General features: G+C 39.5%; 1 protein-coding gene across 1 annotated transcript in view; it reads right to left on the reverse strand.

Annotated features, from left to right (window-relative positions):
• The window catches only part of GRIP1 (glutamate receptor interacting protein 1), a 751,108-nt gene that overhangs the window by 199,988 nt on the left and 529,944 nt on the right, over positions 1–21,176 (reverse strand). The window contains exon 2 of the mRNA XM_040233396.1: positions 16,965–17,045. Coding sequence (XP_040089330.1) covers positions 16,965–17,045 — 81 coding nt within the window. The remainder of the gene's footprint in view (positions 1–16,964; positions 17,046–21,176) is intronic.

Below are 21,176 nucleotides of genomic sequence, written 5' to 3' on the forward strand. Positions count from 1 at the left end.
ATGCTCCTAATGTACAGGGGCTGGGTTTCATCCCTGGTTAAGGAACTAGATCCTACATGCCACAGTTAAGAGTTCATATCCTGTAACTAAGACCCAATTCAGCCAAAAAGAGAAAAAGAAAGAAAAAAAGTTAAAAAGAAATATAGACAGGATTGGGCTTCCCTGGTGGCTCAGAGGTGAAGAATCAGCCTGCAATGCAGGAGCTGCAGCAGATGCAGGTTTGATGCCTGGGCTGGCAAGAGCCTGGAGATCTTGCCTGTAGAATCCTACGGACAGAGGAGCCTGGCAAGCTACACTCCATAGTGTCGAAAAGAGTTGAAAACAACTGAAGTGACTTAGCATGTGCACACACACACATAGATATGATTAAGCTTAGTGAGAAAGGCATGTCAAAAGCGGAGACAGGCCAAACACTAGGCCTCTTGTGCCAAAGAAGAATGTAAAGGAAAAGTTCTTGAAGGAAATTAAAGGTGTTACTCCAGTGAACACACAAATAATAAGGAAACCTAACAGCCTTCGAGTTGATCTGGAGAAAAGTTGTAGTGGTCTGTACAGAAGATCCAATCAGACACAACATTCCCTTAAGCCAAAGCCTAACCTGGAGCAAGGCCCTAACTCTCTTCAATTTTATGAAGGCTGAGAGAGGTGAGGAAGCTGCAGAAGAAAAGTTTAAAGCTGGCAGAGGTTAGTTCATGAGGTTTAAGGAAAGAAGCATCTCCAAAACATAAAAGTTCAAGGTGAAGCAGCAAGGGCTAACAAAGGAGCAGCAGGAAGTTATCCAGAAGATCTAACATAATTAATAAAGGTAGCTACACCAAATAGCTGAGTACCGAAGAATTGATGCTTTTGAACTGTGGTGTTGGAGAAGACTCTTGAGAGTCCCTTGGACTGCAAGGAGATCCAACCAGTCCATTCTGAAGGAGATCAGTCCTGGGTGTGCTTTGGAAGGAAGGATGCTAAAGCTGAAACTCCAGTACTTTGGCCACTTCATGCGAAGAGTTGACTCATTGGAAAAGACTCTGATGCTGGGAGGGATTGGGGGCAGGAGGAGAAGGGGATGACAGAGGATGAGATGGCTGGATGGCATCACGGACTCGATGGATGTGAGTTTGAGTGAACTCTGGGAGTTGGTGATGGACAGGGAGGCCTGGCGTGGTGCAGTTCATGGTGTTGCAAAGAGTTGGACACGACTGAGAGACTGAACTGAATTGAACTGAACACTAAACAACAGATTTGCAGTATAGATGAAACAGCCTTCTATTGGAAGAAGACTTCCTACCATCTAGGACTTGCATAGCTAGAGAGGAGAAACCACGGCCTGGCTTCAAAGCTTCAAAGGGCAGGCTGATTCTCTTGTTAGGGGTTAATTCAGCCGATGACTTTAAATTGAAGCCAATTTCCACTTACCATTTCCCAAATCCTAGGGCCTTCATAATGGAACAAAACCTAGATGACAGCAAATTTGTTGACAACTTGGTTATACTGAATATTTTAAGCCCACTGTGGAGAGGCACTACTCAGAAAAAAGATTCCTTTGAAAACATGACTGCTCAATGACAATGCATCTGGTCACTAAAAAGCTCTGATGGAGATGTATGGTGAGATTTATGTCGTTTCCATGCCTGCTAACACAACATCCATTGTGTAGCCCAAAGATCAAGGAGTAACTTTTACTTTTGAGTCTTATTATTTAAGAAATACATTCTGTAATGTTATAGCTGTGGAAGAGAGTGATTTCTTTGATGGATCTGGGCAAAGTAACTTGAAAACCTTTGGAAAGAATTCACCACTCTAGATGCCTTAGATAATGTTCCCGACCCATGAGAAGAGGTGCAAAAGATCAACACTACCGAGTCTGGAAGAAGTCGATTCCAACCCTCATGGATGACTTTGAGGGGTTCAAGACTTTAGTGGAAGAAGTAACTACAGTTGTGGTGGAAACAGCAAGAAAAACAGAGGTGGAGATGGCATTGAATTGCTATAAATTTTGATAAAACTTTCATGAATGAGGAGTTGTTTCTTATGGACGAGCGAAGAAGGTGGCTTCTTGAGATGGAATCTAGTTAGGGTGAAGATGCTAGGAAGATTGCTGAAATGACAACAAAGCATTTAGTCTATTATATAAACTTAGTTGATGAAGCAGAGGCAGAGTATGAGAGAGGATTAACTCCAATTCTGAAAGTTCTACTGTGCATAATATGCCATCAAACAGTACTGCATGTTACAAAGAAATCATTTATGGAAGGAAAAGTCAGTTGATGTGGCAAATGTCATTGTGTTATTTTAAGAAACTGCCACAACCACCTCAGCCCTCAACTGCCAACATCCTGATCAGTTAGCAAGCATCAACATGGAGGCAAGATCCTCCACCAGCAAAAGGAGTACAACTTGCTGGAGACTCAGATGATGGTTAGTATTTTTCAGCAGTAAAGTATTTCTAAATTAAGATAGGTACATCATTTTAAAAAGACGTAATGCCACTGCACACTTAACAGGCTACGGTAAAGTATAAACATAGCTTTTATATACAATGGGAAACAAAACGTTCATATGATTCACTTTACTGTGATATTCATTTTACTGTAGTGGTCTGGAATAGAACCTGTACTGTCTCCAAGAGATACCAACATATAAACGCAATATAATGTGAACACATATTTCAGTGAGCTTTGAAAAAGAACTCTTCTGATATCTTGCAGGCAGTACAGAGATCTGTGAACTAAAAGTCTGTGGCTTTGAAGCTCACAGAGGATGATATCCACAGTGATATCCTGACAATCACTGTTGATGGAGGAGCATCAAGGCTTCTGGTCTGGGTGCTGCAGAGCTCTGTCCTTGGTACTGCTATGCTCAAAATTCTCAACAGTATTAGGCGCTTGTCAAATGTATGGCCAATTCACTGCTAAGAAGAGTGGTAAATACAGGTGATGTGCAGGAATAGAAACGATTTCCACTATGTTGGAAAGAGGAGCTGAATCATTTGAGACCTGGCTATAAGAGCGGAAAGATGAGGGGCTTTGGATTAAAGTAATGTAAACTCAGATATTAGCTTGGTTGTTGGATAAACTTGGGCAAGTTACATGAGCCTCCTGAGACTTCAGTTCTCCCATAAAATTGGTATCATTAAATATCTCTTTCGAACAAATAAGACTGGTACACAATAGATGCTCAACAACTGTTAGTATCCCTCCTCTGTTCCTCTTCTCAAATCTTCCTAGCTGAATATAAGCGAAATACATGTATAGACAACTGAACAAAGGGTACCGTGTTGCCCAGTGTTACATGAAGTTAATATGTTGAAGGGAGGAAGCCTAGCTCCTGACAGAAATTCATGAGAACAAGGACTATTAACTGCAAGTGCAATGTAAACAAACATCATTTGTTCATTAAAAAATACAATCTTAATTGTCATTAATTGAGTAGAATACCAGATCGGGCAAGGTCCTGATCTTCCTGTATTCTGTGCTCTTCAACTGGAAGAATAATTCAGTTTTCACTGCCACATGCTAGAGAGACTCCCAGGGTGTGAAAAATATTACACAAAAGGCCAGGTTGAAGGGAGGAACATGGTTTACCTGGTTAAATAACAATGATGACTCAGGGAAGAACTGATAGGTACATTCAAGTGTTTGAAAGACTTTTGGAGAAGTTCAGAAGAATTAGAAGAGCCACTGGGTAGAGGTATAAGGTAAAATGTTGGCATAAAGACTATTTCCTAACAGGTAGAGATTTTAACACATTATTGACCAGAGACATATCAATATAGTCAGCCTTAGTTTCCATAAAAATCCCCCAGTCAACAATGTGTTAAAAAGCAGGTGCTACCTTTAGTAGATGGTAAATATCCTGTCATTAAAATCATGAAGCAGGAGGAGTTAGATGTGAAGTTTCCTATATTGAAAGAAGAAAATAAAAGGAAAGATGTGCGTGAACATGTGAGTGACTGTGCTAGGTTTTGGTGTTTGGAACAGAAAGGGCATGATGCCTCATCATTCCATCTTAGTATTTTGTAAGGTTTGATGCATAACAGTGATCAGATCCTAAAGTAGGTAGTTAAGAAGTCTTTAACATAACAATCATGGACCATACCCAGTTATGAACACTTCTGGGTGGGAGAATTTTTAATAAAGAAATGTTTTCTTGACTGTAAGGAACTCTAACATTAATTCCAGGTGGTACAGTGGCAAAGACTCTGCCTGCCAACGCAGGAGATGCAGGTGTGATCCCTGGTCAGGAAGATCCCCTGGAGAAGGAAATGGCAACCCGCTGCAGTATTCTTGCCTGGAAAATCACTTGGACACAGGAGGCTGATGGGCTACAGTCCATGGGGTCACAAAGAGTAGGACACAACTGAGCAACTGAGCATGCATTCATACAACCTTAAATTAGAGATAAGTCTAGAACACAGGAAAATAATTGCAGAGCAACTTGAAACAGGATGAGCTAACCTGCCAAAAGGTTTAATAAAAACACATAATGCTCTGGGTGTTCATAAGAAGAAATGCTTATGAAAGGCCATAGGGGAGATGGAATATGATATGTGGGGATGACATGGGGTATCAATCAGCATCAGATGTGTGAGTTCATTTTATCCCTTTTTGATTTGAAGAAGTCAGGGTTTTAAGAGAGAAGAGGTTTCTATTTAGTTAGGGATCTACAGGGCTGCAGGGTAATCCTGGACGTCGCCTAAGGCAATCTGCTCTTCCAGTCTTTGAAATGACACCTCCTCCTCCTCCTCTACAAGCCTGTATCATCTCCTTCCTCTCTGTGATGACCTCACCTATTATTTCAAGAAGAGAACAGAGCCATCAGAAGAGGATTTATGTGTCTTCTTAGCAGGAATCTACCATAATCCTCCTGCCTTCGTGCCCCTGGATTCATCTGCCTTTCCTCCTGCTGACATCTCTGCTGCATGCTGGGCAGCACCCCCTTGAACCTCTTCAAAGATGATGCTTTGGCTTTCATCTCCTCTGCTTCCTGTATCAATTTCTCTCATTCCACTGACTCAGTCACATCAGCACACAAACACACTGTATCCTCTCCCATATTTAAAAAGAGAGTCTCCCCAGATCACTTGTCCCCTCCGGCTACTGCCCCATTCTCCTGCTCCTCTGGAGAGAGGAGTTTTTTGAAAACTTGAAAGTGTTGTCCACATTCTCTGACTCTGCACTCAGGTTCTAGTCTCACCTCCGCCCACTCAAAGCAGGCTCTTGCTCCCATCGTTTCCTGAAACTTCTCTAGTTAGGCTCACTAAAGACTTTCTTCAAACAGAATCCTATGGCCAGTTCTCAGTGCTCATCTCATTCCTTTACCATCAACGCCTGACTCAGTTTCTTTCCCCCTCCTTCGTCCCGTGTGGTCCTTAACTCGGATCCCAGGGCACCACATTCTCCTGCTTCTCCTTGCACCGTCTCTGTTTCTTCAAGTCTTCTGCTGAAACTTCCTTCACGACTGACTTCTGAAGGTTGAACTTCCCCAGGCTCAGACCTCGAACCTCATCTCCATCTATCCGCACTACCAAGATGATATCTATGCCTCATCCACAAGGGTGTCCATACAAACAGCTCCAACATTTGTAGGCCTCCCAGGTGGCACTAGTGGTAAAGAGCCTGCTTGCCAACAAAAAGGATGCAAGACCTGGGTTCGATCCTTGGGTCAGGAAGATCTCCTGGAGAAAGAAATGGCAACCCACTCCAGTATTCTTGCCTGGGAAATCCCATGGACAGAGGAGCCTGGCGGGCCTCAGTCCACAGGGTTGCAAAGAGTCAGACACGACTTAGCAACAAAACCAGCATCACCACCACCACTGAGCTTTACTCTGAATTCCCCACTCCCTGCGTCCACTGATCCATTTCTTCCTCACTGGGTCGTCGTCTTAGTAAATGGCATCACTAATTACCCAATTAAGAGCAAAAACCATGGATTCATCCCAGACTTCTCTTTTCCTCTCATATTTCACAACTAATTTGTCAGTAAGGTCTTTGGACTCTTCAAAATATGACCATTTTTTTCTACCTCCACCACCATCAAGCTAGTTGGAGTCACCATTATTTCTTGAATGAAATACTGCAATGGCAACTGACCTCCCTGTCTCCATTCCAGCCTCCTTATTTCCACATAGAAGCTAGAGAGACTTTAAAATTGCATCAGTACCTCAACTGCTCAATCCCTGCAACGGTTTCCTGTCACACTCAGAATAAAACGCAAGCTCTTACCTTGGCTACGAGTCCTACAGAACCTATTTTTGTCTCTCTCTCCAACCTCATCTCTCACCACTCTCAGCAGTGCTTTCCCTCTCTGGCCATGCTGGCCTTCTCTCAGGTTCTTGAACAAGAAAAGCTTGTTCTGACCTCAGGGCCTTTGTACTTACTGGTCTTTTTGGCGTAGAATCCCCTTCCTCCAGACCATTATGGGTTCATCCTTCATTTCAGACTCACACAATTGTTATTGCCTAATTGAGGCTAAATAACAACAACTAACTGAGGCTATTCTAGACTTTCTTTTCAAACACATGTCTTTCTGTCCAGCATTCTCTTCCTTATACAGTAAAGTGAAAGTGAAAGTGAGAGTTGCTCAGCCATGTCCAACTCTTTGCGATCCCCTCCAGGCTAGAACACTCGAGTGGGTAGCCTTTCCCTTATCCAGGGGATCTTCCCAGCCCAGGGATCGAACCCAGGTCTCCTGCATTGCAGGAGGATTCTTCACCAGCTGAGCCACCAGGGAAGCCCAAGACTACTAGAGTGGGTAGCCTATCCCTTCTCCAGGGCATCTTCCTGACCCAGGAATTGAACTGGGGTCTCCTGCATTGCAGGCGGATTCTTTACCAGCTGAGCTACAAGGGAAGCCCCCTTACACAGTAAGTGCCCTACATACGAATCTTCAAGTTTCGAACTTTCAAAGATGTGAATGTGTGTTCCACTGGTGTCAGGCGTGAGTGATGTTGCAGCTTGCTCTCCGTCTCCTATTGTTGACAGTCCTTCAGCTCTGTCATCTCCCACCTCATGTCGCTCCTCCAGTCAGTAACTCTTCTTGCCTGTTCATCAGTACCAGCCCTGTATGCCAGCTGTTGTATAGTACTACTGTACTTTTCAAGGCACTGAACTGTAAGATTAAAAATGCTTTCATTATGCTTTGTGCATGCTTGTTTTCTATATATTATTTGTGTGAAAAGTATTATACACTTATTATGTACAGTACTATATGCCTGTTAGTTGGATACCTAGGTTAGCTTTGTTGGACTTACGAACAAAATGGACTTTCAAATGGAACTTGTGCGTATGTGGGGGATTTACTGTACTAGTATTTCACGTTACTGCACCTAGCACAGCCTGATCTTATGTTAGGCAGTGAATGTTTGTTGAGTGTCTGTCTCCCCCACTAGCATGCCAGCTCCAGAAGGACAGAAGCATGTAGGATATTGCAAGCTTCCGGAATACTACCAGACACATACAAAAAAATAAGAGAAGATCATTTAGTTAAAATGGACTTAGGGAGCAAGTAAAAGATTGGCTGGAGGGGAAAAAAAAAGTGATACAGTGAAATAGGCAAGGGTGAAATGCGTGGAATCAAAGCATAAGCAGTTTACATTCTACGTAGAAGGCAGCAAAGCACCAGTGGCGCAATCAAACTTCTACAGAAAAAAAGATCTGCCAGGTGCTATCAAGTATTCCTCCCCCTCCCAATTTCAAAGCAGAAATCTTCATAATATCAGTTTACCACCTAGCTCAGTAAGAGTCCTTAGAAATGTGCAAGGATGTTTAATAATAAGAGAACTGAAAATGTACACATTGAGCCCATGGCTCAGAGTCACTCTTAACTCATTGAATCAGATCATGGGAGATATACATGATCTGATTTTAGAAATCTCTTCGCAAGATGAAATGCTCTGCCGCAGAACAAAGCGACTCGTTTGATCCATTCAGTGTTGTCTTAAAACTGTGTTATCCTAGGGTTTTAGAAGGGAAACATGAAGCAGAGAGCCGTGGTGCTACTAACTTAAAAACAAGTATTTAAAAACCTGCTTGGCCAATTTCAATTTTTTTCCTTGAAAATCACAAATGTATAGAATAAATTACAGCACAGCCTACAGCCTCCTCAGTTTCTGCTAGCCCTCAGTTACTTAGAGAAACAATGGCATGACCTTTGCCTCTACTTACTGACCCACCTGTAATCACGGGACTATCAGTGATGACTGAGATGGATTCTGCGACTTGGACAGGCAGAGCCCACTCCTACCCAACGCTCCTGCTCACCTGACATTTTCTTATGTTACTTGAAAGCAGAGGCTCAATTGGCCACCAGGAGTCAAAGTCTTTTCACCTCATTTTCATTAAGAATTCTCCTCATCACCTTCTCTTTTTGCTCACTGCTCAGGACTCTGGTGGAAATTCATTGTTATCTAAATGAATTTTGGATAAGATTTTATTTGATCTGCTACTTTCTAGCCTTGTGACCTTGGCCATGTTAGTTTAGCTCTCTGAACTTGCTTCCTCATCTATTAAGAGGGAAATGAAGAAAATTCCTGGAGATGTTGTGGAAGAAATGTAACATTATTTATCAAAATGGTTAGGTCCATACCTGCAACATGGCATGAAATGAATGATAATAAGTATTTTTCTAATTATCTGTGGTTTCCTTCATTCTCTCTTTCTAGATTAGGTTACTCTTGTGATCACTGCATTCGTGTTATTCCCTAGGCTTTGGGTTAATATTATTCAATCTCCTATCAGTATTTCTTGTCATTTTATAGCAAAAGCCCCATATGCCTTCCACGCCCGTCCAAATGCCCCATTGTTGCACTATAAATCAACAACCACTCATCAATATACTGACAAACTGGGGTTCTCAATGTCATTTCTTTGGAGAAGAATCTCACTCCAAGCCAGAGTTTCCCGAAGGATATTGTATATAAACATTGATGGATGTATTTGAGGGAACAAACAAACCTTTAAAAAAAACAAGTTTGCAGAGACGTGCATGGACCTAGAGTGTGTCATATACAATGAAGTACGTCAGAAAGAGGAAAACAAATATTTTATTTTATGCATATATGTGGAATCCAGAAGAACAGTACTGATGAGCCTATTTGCAAATCAGAAATAGAGACACAGACACAGAACACAAAGCTATAGATCCCAAGCAGGAAAAGGAGGGAAGTAGGAGAAATCGAGAGATTGGGACTGACACATATACACTATTGATACTATATATAAAATAGAGAATTAATGAGACCCTCCTATATAGCACACAGAACTCTATTGAATGCTCTGTGGTGACCTAAACAGGAAGGAAATCCCAAAAAGAGGGGGACACATGTATATGCACAGCTGATTCACTTTATTGCACAGTAGAAACTAAAGCAACTAACCTCCAATGAAAACTAACTTAAAATTTATATTAGAAAAATACAATTAGCATATCAAACAACATAATAAAGCTAAGGAAAAAAGTGAATCAATTTACATTCACTTAAAATCATATTAATTATAGTCAAGGTAGAAGACAGATACATAACAAACAGGAAGATGACATGGCAGTGATTGAAACTGGGAAGCTGTTCTCAGTCACGTCAACCTGATGGATAAGAAAGGGGTATTAACAGGCCAGGGTGCTTTCTGTTCTATAGTCAACTATGTAAGATGGTCCTTCTATTTCCCTAGTGCAGGGACTTCCCTGGTAGTAAGATTCCACACTCCCCCTGCAGGGAGCATGAGGCGACCCCTGCTCAGGGAACTGAGATTCCCTAAAAAGTGCACAGTATGGCAGGCAGGGGGCAAAAAAAAAAAAAAAATATATATATATATATATATATATATGATTTCTTTCCCTAGTGTCAATCAATCCACACAACTTTCTTTTCTCTCTCTCTCAGTTGGTTTAATGTTGTGTTACAACACAGGTGTACAACATAGGTGATTCAGTTATACATATACATATATTCATTCTATTTCAGATTGTTTATACATATAGATTATTACAGATTACTGAGTAGCATTCCCTGTGCTATATAGTAAGTCTTTGCTGGTTATCTATTTTATCCTCCCAGTCTAACTCTCTCAAGCAACTTAATTAAAAAACCCCCAAATAGAAGGTCTCCCTAACTTGGAGAGCAGGAGAATTCATTTTTCTTCAGTGCCTAGGAGACAAAAAAGACTTTCTCCTTGTGTACATCTCCTTGAGCCTCCTTGTAAAATGTTTTCAGACACTGGAGGTTGTGCTGGCTCGTCAGACTCACTCTGATTACTGTGTGTACCCAGAGCACGACATTGACCAACAGCTACCACTTCTGTAACACAGGGGGACTCGGGGAAGATCCAAGCACAGGACTAACTCATTACACATCATTTACAGTAAATTGCATGCTGGAAGAATGATTGTTTAAAAATCATTTGCTGCTGATGTACCACTTCATTATATTTCACCCGTGTTTACTAAGGCGGGAGAGAGGTTCGAACATAATAGACTGTCGTTTCTCTGAATTGCTAATGAAAGCCGCAGTGCTGAACACACAAATCAAGCTGCTCATTTTTTGCCCAGCGCAATTTGAAAACTCAGTATGTACCACCAGCCACGGAGCAAAGTGGATCAGCTCTCTGGGGGAAAATCCTTCATGTGTACCTGCCATAAGAAGTAATAAGTTCTGCTTTGCATCACTCTATTTATAGACTTCAGTTATTTTCACATATTTTTCGGCCTTTTTTCTATAGCAGCATGCAATCTCAAATGAATCAGTCTCATCTTGTCAATTTTACTGTTAAATTGGGCTTAAATATTCTCTTTAGGTGTTAGAGGATTGCAGGGACATTTTCTGTTCAAACAGGAACAAATGAGACTGAGGCGAGATCTTTGGTCTCTAAAATTCTCTAGCTTCTAACTGACCTATGTTTCATTTATTAGTCTTAGGCAGCAGATGACTTCCTTAGAAATGCCATATTTGGTGCAGCCCCAAGGCCTGGGTGAGTAGCTGTTGCATGGTGTACGATGAATCAGAAAATACACAGTAAATGGAGACTATGTTGAATTTTTTTTTTTGGTAGCAAAGTATATTAGTCATGAGGTAACCAACTCAGCACAAGGAAAACCTTTCTGCTGATCTTTGCCTGCTCATTAATTCCACAGTTGCTTACTATTTGCTAAGCACTGCTCTATGCGCTGGAGACAATAGTAGTAAACAGGACATATAAAGAACCTAACCTAGGGTATCTTACGTTTTAGTGTGAGAATGAGAAAAAAATAAATGTGTCAGTCAGTTTCAGATAGTGATAAGTACTATGGGAAATTAAATAAACGGAGGCACGAGCAGAATCTCCAACATATTTGTAATGCTGCCAAGAGTCTTGATTTTATGATCTTAGAAACTTGTCTCTAAAGAAGTGATATAGCCTTGACAATTTCTTAAATATTCAGTAATTACAACACTTGTATCACTGTTTTGAGTTCTTGATGCTGACTGTTGGTCTTGATGCTGCTCTGGCAGGACACTCTCTATACTGTGGTCCCCACAGTCCTCACTTGGGCCCACTGGGATGTCTTGGAGGATGTGGGGACAGCCTGACTGAGCAGCTGAGAAGCTTGCCTCTTGGCATATTCCTATATGGGTGATCCCCTCACTAAGAGCAGAGTTTGATTCAGCATCTTTGGGCAACATCTGCAGCATCCTAGCACCATTTTTTAAAAGTATTTATTTATCATTAATTTCTTTTTTGGTTATGCTGTGTGGCATGCAGGATCTTATTAATAGTTCCTCAATCAGGGATCAAACTCATGCCCCCGTAGTGAAAGTACAGAGTCTTAACTACTGGATAGCCAGGGAAGTCCCTCATGCCTTTTTTTCCTTTAAGTTTTAATTTTTGAAATAATTTTAAAATTGTATGAGAGCTGCAGGAACACTGTAAAGCACTCACTCCTTGATATCCTTCATGCACACACACACACAGAGACATTTCTCTCTTTTCTTTTTTTTGCATTATTTGAGTGTACATTGCAAATACCCCATTCCCCTGGTTTTATTGAGATGTAACCGACAAAGCCATAAACCATTTAAAGTGTACAATGTGACAATTTGATAGGCATATGTACTGTGCAGCACCACGCTTTGTATGACACGACACACTTGCTTGAGTCAACTGACTGGTTTCCCGTTGGTGAGACATGCTCCATTTCTTGGAGCGGCTCAATGGTGGAACTAGACAGAGAACTAGGCCTGAAAATCAGAGGAAATGCCCTTCACCGACCTGAACAGTACCAGAGCTATAAAATCCTAGTGTAAATGTCACTCTATATATCTGCTGTAATAATGAAAATTTAGACCAATGAAGCGTCAAATTGTATGTTAACAAAGAGGAAAATGCCGAACACAGAGGGCAGAACTTTAAAAATTCCTGTCCTTCCCTCTTAATTCAAGGTTGCCAGCTTCTGTGTGTAGGGCCAAGGGCACTGTATTATTTTCTGCACTTTGATTTTTCAGTAGGTGTTGATACTTCCTTGGAGAAGGCAATGGCACCCCACTCCAGTACTCTTGCCTGGAAAATCCCATGGACGGAGGAGCCTGGTAGGCTGCAGTCCATGGGGTTGCTAAGAGTCAGACACGACTGAGCGACTTCCCTTTCACTTTTCACTTTCATGCATTGGAGAAAGAAATGGCAACCCACTCCAGTGTTCTTGCCTGGAGAATCCCAGGGATGGGGGAGCCTGGTGGGCTGCCGTCTATGGGGTCGCACAGAGTTGGACACGACTGAAGTGACTTAGCAGCAGCAGCAGCAGTGATACTTCCTAGATGTATTCGAAACAGTGTATGTGTACACATCTTGGGCTGATTAACATTTCAGACGCTCAGTCTGTATACCCTCTGCAAATACCCAAATGTGAGATACAAGAAAGATATATCATCTTTATCCTATTATGACCAAATTGATAAATGTCTTTTCTCATACTCCAGGAGACAAAAAAATTCTCACACAAAATTTTGAGGTCTCATTTTGGCTACAGAGTTAAGATAATTTTCCTGGGGCATCAAGAGTTTGAAAATGTAATAGATATGAACACTTGACTTCTTCCTGCTTTTGTGAATTGCCCCAAAGTCTTTGCCATGAAAAAAATAAGCAAAGAAAGCCATTCTACCTGGAAAAAGGAGGTCAATCAAATAAATAATATATTAACTTTAGGCTTTCAGGTCTAGTGTGGTATCCTGTCTTTTCATGAACATTAGATAGACATGATTAAATAAGCCACAAATTATTGTAAAATGTGTTAAAACAAGAGTCTGCAATAATTTGGACAAACCCTCCATGTGGTCAAACTTTGATTCACCAGTAATCTTTCAAACAAAGGAAGATTAGACTGACAGACTTTTTTAAATAACCATAGATGTGGAATAGAATCTGCTAGTTCAAAATACTTGGAATTCATCTTCTCTTTGAAAAAGAATATGAGTAGAAATAAGGCTAAAATTTTTTTTAACAGAATGTTAAATTTTTAATCTAAATTTAAACTTTAGTGTCATAGAGACAGTAATGTCATTTCTTTTCCACTATTATCATTACTAAAAATTTTATAAAACCTTATGAAAGACCAAAAAATCTTTTTCTACTCATTATGCCATAAGAGACATGATTAAAATGACAAGTTCCCAAATAACATGAAAAATGCATTTCCCCTTTATCCAAAGCAAATGCGTTTTGCTCCTAAGAGATGTTTAATCTATTCTCTTTTTTGAGAAGAGATAGCAGAGGGATGAAAGGATTTACAGTTCGAATTGTCATTTAATGAAAGACACATATTTGACTTGTGATTATAAAATAATTGCTGTAACAATTTTGAGTTTAGACAGCAGTAGTGAATTTTGATATGAATGAAAAACAAATTATATTTCTGTTAACATTCAAGGTTACTTCTCTGGGTCAGAATTATTAAAAGTTACCCTTTATTATGCCATGGGAATAGTGGAACCAATGTTAAGAAGTCTTCTCTATGTGTATGTGTACAAATATTTATTCCAGGAAGCATTAGGTTTCTATAGAATTAGTTTAAAAGAACAGCTTAATCTTTCATAAAAACTTTTATAAAGAACTTTAATATGCTTTCTACTCCCTTATACTCTTCCTCCAGCCTCTCCATCAGAGAGAGGGCTCACATGAATGGCTAAATTCAATCACCATCATTGGCTCACTGGGAAGAAATGTGAGGAAAAGCCACAGTTCTTTTATAGTTTCAGCTTCTGAGTGTTTTGTTACTCCCTAGCAATTGGGGCACCAAAATGGCCAAAGGACTGCACTTGCCCTGAGAAATGCCTTTTACTGAGAAGATCCAGGGGCTAGTAGAGGATCCAAGCCTCTTTAAAGGTCTCTTTCAGTTCGCTGGTACATTTTTTGTCTAGACACATCTTTCCTTGCCACTAGGGTGGTAATGATACTCTTGAGGGAAGTAAGGTTGGGAGGTGAGCACAGAAGAACAAAGGCTGTAAACTTGCACTTTGCTCTGTTGACCTTAATTTATCAGGAGGACATCTTGGGATTTTTCCAGCAAATGATAAAGAGGGCACATTTTCCAGGTCTCTGTGCATTTCTCTCTTTTGCAGTCTCTCTCTCTCACCAGAACAAGAATTAACAAGTATTTTTAAGTAAGACAGTAAAAGTTTAGAACTCCAATTGTCAGAACTCAGTCAAGAAGCAGTTTCCAAGAAGTTCCTAAATTTTCTCCTTAAGAGGTAACAGGAAGTCATAATCACCTCTTAACCACTTTGGTTTCTTAGCCTTCTGGCTGGTGAACTCCCTTTTCTCTTGAACTGTTCTAAATAATTAAGAGGATGTTGAAGACGTCCAACCCTTTTGGCTGATACCTTTTAAGAAAGAACAAAAGTGTGTTTGTTCATATTCAAACTCCAGGAAAATACCCCTGATGCTATTAAAAAAAAAAAAAAAAGGTTCCTTGATTTCAGTGACTTTAAGATTGATATAAGGGACTTCCCTAGGGAGTCCAGTGGTTTAGACTGTGCTTCCAATGCAGAAGGTGTAGGTTCCATCCCAGGTTGGGGAACTAAGATCCCATGTGCTGTGTGGCACAGCCAGAAAATAAAAACAAACAAACAAACAAAACCTACCAATTAAAAACAAAACCTGACATAAGGAAGAACAAAAGGAAAAAAAAATCTATTACGAAGAATCACTGTGTGTCATGAACTAGGGATTGTAATTAACAACTTCTGTGTACCTAACATGTAACTTTAAAAACTACTTACCGATTTTAAGGTAAAGCCTGGCCCATAAACCTGTGTTGTAATTTAGTATGTAACACTGGAAAACCCATGAAAGGAAAATATGAAGCTAGTTCAGGGCTTCCCTTGTGGCTCGGATGGTAAAGAATCTACCTGCAATGCAGGAGAGCCTGGTTTGATCCCTGTCTCTGGAAGATCCCCTGGAGAAGGGAATGGCTACCCACTCCAGCATTCCAGCCCAGAGAATCCCATGAACAGATAAGCCTGACGGGCTACAGTCCATAGGATCACAAAGAGTCAGACACAACCGAATGACCAAGCACGCATACACACAGTCAGTGCTTTTGTTTAGTACTGTTAACTGGAAAGGACAGTGGGAAGTCTCTTTACTCCTTCCAGCAGAGGATTACTGAGTACCAGCTAATTAGAGAAGCCGAAAAGGAAGTGATGGATAACTGGCATTCTTGAATTTCAAACTTTCAGGACTTCCTTATTGCTGACAAGGAGAAAGCAGAGAAGACGGCCTATAGCTGATTGCAGTAGTTTTTCTAAACATGACCAGCACTAAGAATGAAATTTTATAGGTTGGAATAGAAGAAATGTCAGCACTGGGTGAAGCCATATAATTAGAGGTTTCAAATTACTTTAGAATCTTCAAAGCACACAAACAAGGATATGGATCATTCACAATATGCCTCTTTATAAGCCACGTACTTTCATAATAAATCAAAGTCTTCATAATAAGAAAAAAATAACCACAGGTAATTCTTATAAATAATAATCATTAACAGGGAAGAAACTGGACTTGTCTGGCTCTTTGCTCAAGTGGAAAATTCTCCCTTTACTGACAGATTTGCCAAAGCATCCAATTTAATGTTTGAAACACTGCTTTGTTCTATCCTGAGTTGTCAAACTACTGCACTCTAAAATCCTGCCACTAAACTTTAGCTGTACTCAATTTACTTGTATTTAATATAGACAGGCATTATTTTTGATACTAAATGTACTATACTTTTGATACTAAATGTACTTAGGTTTTTAACACTTCTCTTAAGGACAGTTGCTACCATAAGAGGTTTTCCATGAATCACCTAATTCAGATAAAGATTGAATAATATTTTCAATCTCCTTCCTACATTTATTTCAGAATGTGTGTCATTCACAAATTCAAAATTTCAAACTATGGAAGTTTGGAGGTAAAGACATTGAAGATATTTCTTCAAAATGTTTTGTGGAGGAAAAAAGGTATTATATATTGTATTACAAGAAACCTCATCACAGCTTCCTAAAGAAACAAAGTCCCAGAATTTTACAAGAATTGCTCAGTGGAAGTAAATCCAAGTTCAAAGAGGCAAGAAGAAAGGAGTAATTTGTTATTCAGCATATATATGATCTGCCACAGCAATTTTGAACCACTTTGTTCTTCTGGGTTTGCCTTAGTAAAGGGATAGATGCTGCTGTGAGAATCATTCCCTGAAAACAGAGGTGAAAGTAAGTCAATGAGTGAGAGCTGATATAAATTCAAGTCATTTTACAAAGGATTTGCACACAAGATGAATTTTCACAAGTTGGCAAGCTTTTCCAGAATCTTGCTTTCATGAATGTTATTTGAACAAGTTGTATAGAATGCAGTCTCCATTCTATGAGATAGCATTGCCTTTTTTTTTTTTTAAACCAAGTTGGAACTATTCAGGTCACCAAATAACAGGGATCAAAAGTAAAACAGCTGAAAAATCCAACAGTCTGGTCTAACCTGGGATGCTCTGTCTCCTCACAGCCAATGCTCCATCAGGCGGCTTTGTCTGGCTGGCGGATTTAGTGTAGGGACTCTCATCTGCAAAGGTACAATGAAGGCTTTGGTTAATTTCCATCCAGTTTCTACTGTAGTGAAGGTCTTTCAATGGATTGCAATCCTTCTGCCAGAGACAGATGGTATGGTATGGTAGAAAGAGTCTGTAGACCTGGGTCCTAACCTGGGTTTAGCCGTGGGACTTGGTCAAGTCATTTAAATATGCTCTGAACATCAGTTTCCTCCCTTATGAAAGAGGGATATGCGTTTGCACCCATCTCTGAGGATTGTCAGGATAAAGCTATAATGCACATGAAGGCATAGAATGGTAAGAAGTTTGTAAAAAGAGTATACAGATAATTTGCTTGTCACCTATATTCATTGATAAATAAATATCCATGAATATCAGTAACAGGAAGACAAGGGAGGAATAAAATGGCTCAATGGGCACTAAGAATAAGCTAGTAGAACAAAGGAAAGGAAAAGAAATATTATATTTCAGAGAAGCAGATGACAGAGTATTAGTATTGCAGGAGAATAAAGACACACAGAATTAGTGGGTTCCTACTGAAAGTATGAATGGGCATCCAGTGGAAAATAAAGGGAAAGGGACATTCAGAGTAAGACCACAGAAGCTAGGTTAAGAATAGAGAAGGAAAGATGGTTTGGGAAAAGAAGACACATATTGCAATGAGCTGATGTGCCCTCTTAGAAAGAGATGAAAATAACTTGGAGAACCAGAGAAAGAGCAACTGAAGAGACAGAAGGACTAAAGCTCAGTGTATCTGTGACAGTTAGTCAAGAAGCTGAATGAGCAAAACACTAGGTAAAAAAAAAACCATACAAGCGATGGATCCATCAAATTCTAAATAAAATGATTTTTTTTAATCTAGGAAAAGATTTAGTCTGACTTGGAATATAGGAGTAATGATCCAGGATGGCAAATATTAGGGTGAAATAGAAAGGAAATATTCTTTTTAGTCGGCATAGGACATTTGTATAGAGTAAAAGAGATGTCTGAGTGACATTAAACATTTTCAAGCATAGAATGTATACAGCCTGAGTAGATATAATGTACAATAATTACCTAGTAGATCTACTCAAGCTAGATGACCCAAAGGTTACTTCTGGCCATACTATCAGGTTGCTTTGTTGTTGTTGTAACAAGAAATCATTAAAGGATTAAAAACATCATTATATTATATATGCAAACTATTAAATATAACAAGGATTTAATTCAGCAACAAGCTTTTGTCACCTGGAAACATTAACTCTCCCAACTATAGTTCATGTTGCAAAATTGAGGAACTCAATTCCTCTTTAGGATGTACTTCTGGTTGAAATGATTCATGATTTCTTCATAAAACTAACAAGGTCTTTGTAAGCAATGACAAAAAGGAAAGATTAACACTACTGTAAGCTGCAATTAACTTAAAAAATGGCAGTCATGCTGTTTCATGTTTATATTCCATTTGTCACACAATTCTTTATATTCTTCCAAGCATAAAGACAAACTACCAACGTTCAGATATCAGTACAATCAACAGTATCACTTTTGCTTATGAAGCAATATCCTAGATCTCTGACTCTTCTCTTTGTAAATGCAATTTTGAGGATAAACACAAACCACAAAACCAAATGCCTGCCTTTTATTATAAAAGTCTTTGCCATTCCATGCCCACCTGAATATCTGAACACTTTTCGCACAATATTGATTTAATAACCAGTCCATATGCTTAACCAAAGTTACTATATGCTAAAATCTGGATTCTTTATAAAACCAATTTAAAAATGTATTTCTTTTTATTATCTAAAGCTTTGAAACCATGTATTTGATTACAGAGCACTGAGTCAGGAGATACAGATCACAGCAATCGGTTTCAGGGACAGCATCTTGGAAGCCTAAAGGCTTTCTCAAGTTTTCAGTTTGTCTAGACTCTAGCCAATTAAAGTCTTGAGTTGAATCCAGTGTTGGATTTTCTAACAGGGCAGTAAGAGATCTGACCAGGAGACTCTGGGGTGCTTTGTATTTGATGCTCTATTTTAAGGAGCCATGTCTTTAGAAATTTACCTAGTTTGCATTATAGAAGTAGTCAACCCGGTCAAAACTGTTTTCTTATACTGGAGAACCATTTCCTTGATTTAGAGCTGAAATAGTCTAGTTATGCACATCCTTAAAAGGTTGAAACTGAATTATAGATGGCCACCTGGCCAGCCTCTGCTAATCCATTCCCCAGCCCCTGACCACACTTGTGTTAAGACCGTCCTTACTGAGTGCAGATGGAAGTAAACAATTACCCAGAAGCCAAAACTTGCATTGGTTGAAGGATCAGACCAAAATACGTTCAATATTATCTAAGAATAGGTTTCTGAAGTCAGTCAGGATGAAGGCAATAATTCCTAATGAGGCAGAATCTTGGCAACCTTCATCAGGAGAGCTAAGGTGAGCACAGCAACAGAGCAGCGTGGCACCTTTTAACATTTATTTTTAAAGAAACTTTTCCTAGGAACATCTGTTGAATTTAAACCCCTAGGAGGTAGCATAGGTCTTTTACAAAAACCTACCCATCAGAGAATGGGCATCAGTTCTCTTGATGTGATTTATTCCAAGTCAAATCTTGACTCAAACTTTGAAAACAGAAATGGAGGGAAGACATTGAATGAATCAGTGGCTGATGCCTCCGTAATATTAGGTTGGTACAAATGTAATTGTGGCTTTAGACTGTGAATTTTAAAACATTAGTACTAGGTTCAAACACATATTTATTAATCAAAATAGGGACCATTACAATCAAAACATTTTTGCTGAAGAGAAATAAGTTTGCCTATTCTTATAGTGTAAAAATCGGTGTCCTGGGATTCCGGAACTCTTGGAAAGCATTTTCTGCCTCTTGCTGGCTGCCAAATGCTGTCAAGACGCTAGAAGAAGTGGTAGTCAGTTGCCAAGAGGTCAGGTGAATATAGTCGAATAGGAGAACCATCGTAGACTAATTTGTTCAACTTTTGAAGCGTTGCTTGCATGACGTGCAGTTGGGCACTATAGTGGAGAAGAATTGGGCCCTTTCTGGTGACCAATTCCGGCTGCAGGCATTGCAGTTCTTGGTGCATCTCACTGATTTGCTGAGCATACTTCTCAGATGTAATGGTTTTGCCGGATTCAGAATGCTGCAGTGGTCAGACCGGCAGCAGATCACCGAACAGTGACCATGATCTTTTTTTGGGTGCAAGTTTGGCTTTCAGAAGTGCTTCTTCTTGGTCCATCCATTGAGCTAATCATTGCCAGCTGTCCTGTAAAATCCACTTTTCATTGCATGTCACAATTCAATCAAGAAATGGTTTGTTGTTGTACAGAATAAGAGAAAAAATTTTTTTTTGCCTAACATCATTTCCATAGTTTAATAAGTCATTAGCACAAAAACATAAGCAGGAAATGCACATTAAAAGGATGTATAATCTAACCACATTTAAGAATGGATTGTAATATCAAACAGTAAAGTTCAACAATGCAAAACCGCAATTACTTTTGCACAAACCAATTAAAATGGCATATTACTCAGCCATAAAAAGAAAAGAAATAGTGCCATTTGCAGAAATGAGGATGGACCTGGAAATTTTCATACAGAGTGAAGTCAAACAAAGATAAACATAATCTGATATCACCTTTGTGGAATCTAAGATAAGACACAAATGAGTCTATCTACAAAACAGAAGTAGACTCACAGACTTGTGGTTGCCCATGCGGGGGAATGGAGAGATAGACTGGGAGTTTGGGGTTATTACGTTTAGAACGGATAAACAATGAGATCTTACTGTATAGCACAGGGAACTATACCCAGTCTCCTGGGATACACCATAATGGGAAAAAATATAAAATAAGAATGTTCATATGTTTATAAATGAGTCACTTGGCTGTACAACAGAAATTAGAGCAACATTGTAAACCAACTATATTTCCATTTAAAATGTAAAAAATAAAATAAATGCCAATACAATTAATTCACTGTTGCTCTTTACTGAGCTCAAAAGTTTAAGTTAATTACAAGATCTATGTTAATACTTTTCGTTTATCAGGAAGACACTAAATAGGCTTTCAAGTTCCAACTAATTCCATAAGTGAACTAAAAAATAGGTGAAATAACAAAAAAGGAGTCAATCTATAGATAGTTCTAGGACAGT

The sequence above is a fragment of the Oryx dammah genome, unplaced genomic scaffold, assembly GCF_014754425.2.
Source record: "Oryx dammah isolate SB20612 unplaced genomic scaffold, SCBI_Odam_1.1 HiC_scaffold_29, whole genome shotgun sequence".
In the NCBI taxonomy this organism is placed as follows: Eukaryota; Metazoa; Chordata; class Mammalia; order Artiodactyla; family Bovidae; genus Oryx; species Oryx dammah.